Source organism: Myotis davidii, unplaced genomic scaffold (genome assembly GCF_000327345.1).
Source record: "Myotis davidii unplaced genomic scaffold, ASM32734v1 scaffold497, whole genome shotgun sequence".
In the NCBI taxonomy this organism is placed as follows: domain Eukaryota; kingdom Metazoa; phylum Chordata; class Mammalia; order Chiroptera; family Vespertilionidae; genus Myotis; species Myotis davidii.
This window is the reverse complement of record NW_006288434.1, coordinates 1835650-1837380: the sequence shown is the minus strand read 5'-3', so window position 1 is coordinate 1837380 and position 1731 is coordinate 1835650. Positions and strand designations below refer to the sequence as shown.

General features: G+C 37.4%; 1 protein-coding gene across 18 annotated transcripts in view; it reads left to right on the top strand.

The window, feature by feature from the left end:
- Window positions 1–1731, top strand: part of RIMS2 (regulating synaptic membrane exocytosis 2) — a 296933-nt gene that overhangs the window by 219933 nt on the left and 75269 nt on the right. For 10 of the 18 annotated variants that reach the window (XM_015561714.1, XM_006760263.2, XM_015561716.1 and 7 more), the window contains one exon: window positions 432–674. The exons of 7 other annotated variants lie outside the window; for them this stretch is intronic. In XM_015561714.1, the coding sequence (XP_015417200.1) occupies window positions 432–674 (243 nt within the window). The remainder of the gene's footprint in view (window positions 1–431; window positions 675–1731) is intronic. One more of the 18 variants, XM_015561712.1, reaches the window with a different exon arrangement.

Below are 1731 nucleotides of genomic sequence, written 5' to 3'. Positions count from 1 at the left end.
CTATATAATGAGGAAACCACAACTTTTTTCCATGTAACTCTGTAGCAGGAAAATAGGATTTTAAAGAACAATTATGACTGTGGTGCTTACATAGGCGCTTCTCTGGTATCCTGGAAAAAAAAGTTTCAACATTTAAGATGTCATTTATATATATATAAAAACTATAATGAGGAAACCACAACTTTTTTCCATGTAACTCTGTAGCAGGAAAATAGGATTTTAAAGAACAATTATGACTGTGGTGCTTACATAGGCGCTTCTCTGGTATACTGGGAAAAAAAGTTTCAACATTTAAAAGATGTCATTGTTATTTATGTTTTCATAGTGTTCATTTCCTTTCTGTTTAATTTTGTATGCATTTTTTTCTTACTTTTTCTTTCCTTTTTTCTGTTTATTTGCATGCCTTCCTTCAATTTGTGTTGCTTTCAAAGGCCAAAGGGAGTAGAAGAGGGAGGGAAAGAAGGGGATAAGCATGAAGAGATAGTTCATGAGGTAAAGGAAGAAAGAATTAATGAGCATGTGAAAGGGAACGAGATTACAAAAACGTCTAATCATGAGAAAACCAGAGAATCAGGAGACGAGGAAAAAACACAAGATATACATGAGCAAGGGAAAGAAAAAGAACAGTGGAATAAAGAGGATTTGCAGAGGCGAGTCTCACAAGATGATGACAGGTAAAATACACTCATTTTTGTAGACATTTCCCATTAGTAATGTAGTCCTTTTTCCTACCTATGAAAACTATTTTGCCCTTTACATGTGGTTTATTTTCTTGCGTTTTATCTATTTATATTCTAATACAACTAATTAAGATGTTGGTAAAAATATTATCAAATAGATTTCTTAAATAGTCTTTAATTTGTATCCACTAGCTCTGAGAGCCTGGTTCATTGGTTTTCAAGTTATTGAGGACAAGCTGGATCAAACTTAAATTTCCTTTTAGTTGTTTGTTTTTTTTTGTGGGGGGGCGGGGGTTAAGCCTGAATTACTGTAATCTTCCTGATTTGTGGAGTCAAAAACCTTTGAAAAGAAGTTCTGAAAGGACTGAAAAATTTTAGCCTACTTTATAAGAAATGTTACATACTGGAAATGAATTTTTTAAAGGAGTAAAAAAATAACTAGCAACAAGTAAGCTTTGTTCAGTCTCTGGCTCTCTTGCCTCTTCATCTTCTGGTGGGTTCTGGATCAACTTTGGGAAGATTGCAAAGCAGAACAGCTGAAAAGCGAGGGTAGGCGCCCCAGGGATCATTAGAAGGCACCCTTTGAGAGGGGTTAGGCCCCTCTCAAAATCCATTCAGGTAGAGACACCACCAGAGAAGGACATTTGAACAGGGGCAAAGGCAGGGGAAAAACACCAGCAGCAAGGCGTAAAGCAACGGTGCTTTCATTTTTATGATACAAGGCACTCAACATGAAGCTGTCTTTACAGTGAAGATGAGGGCAGCACAGGTCCGAGAGAGACGTCAGCCTGCTGCCCCGGGAGGAGATTTCTCCAAGTACATTGATCTGAGACAGGCTCGCAAATCATGCACCTTTTGGGGGAGTTGGGGATTCTGGTACTCAGTCTGGTATTGATTCTGTAGAGTCTGCTTGATAAGAACACCCTATTATAAGAAAGTTTTTGCAATTAATATATCTAAACCCAATCTCAGTTTGTGCTTTACTTATAATTAATGAGAAAGATCATCGGGACAGATGCTTACCCCTTGGGTATACAATTCAGGGGTATCA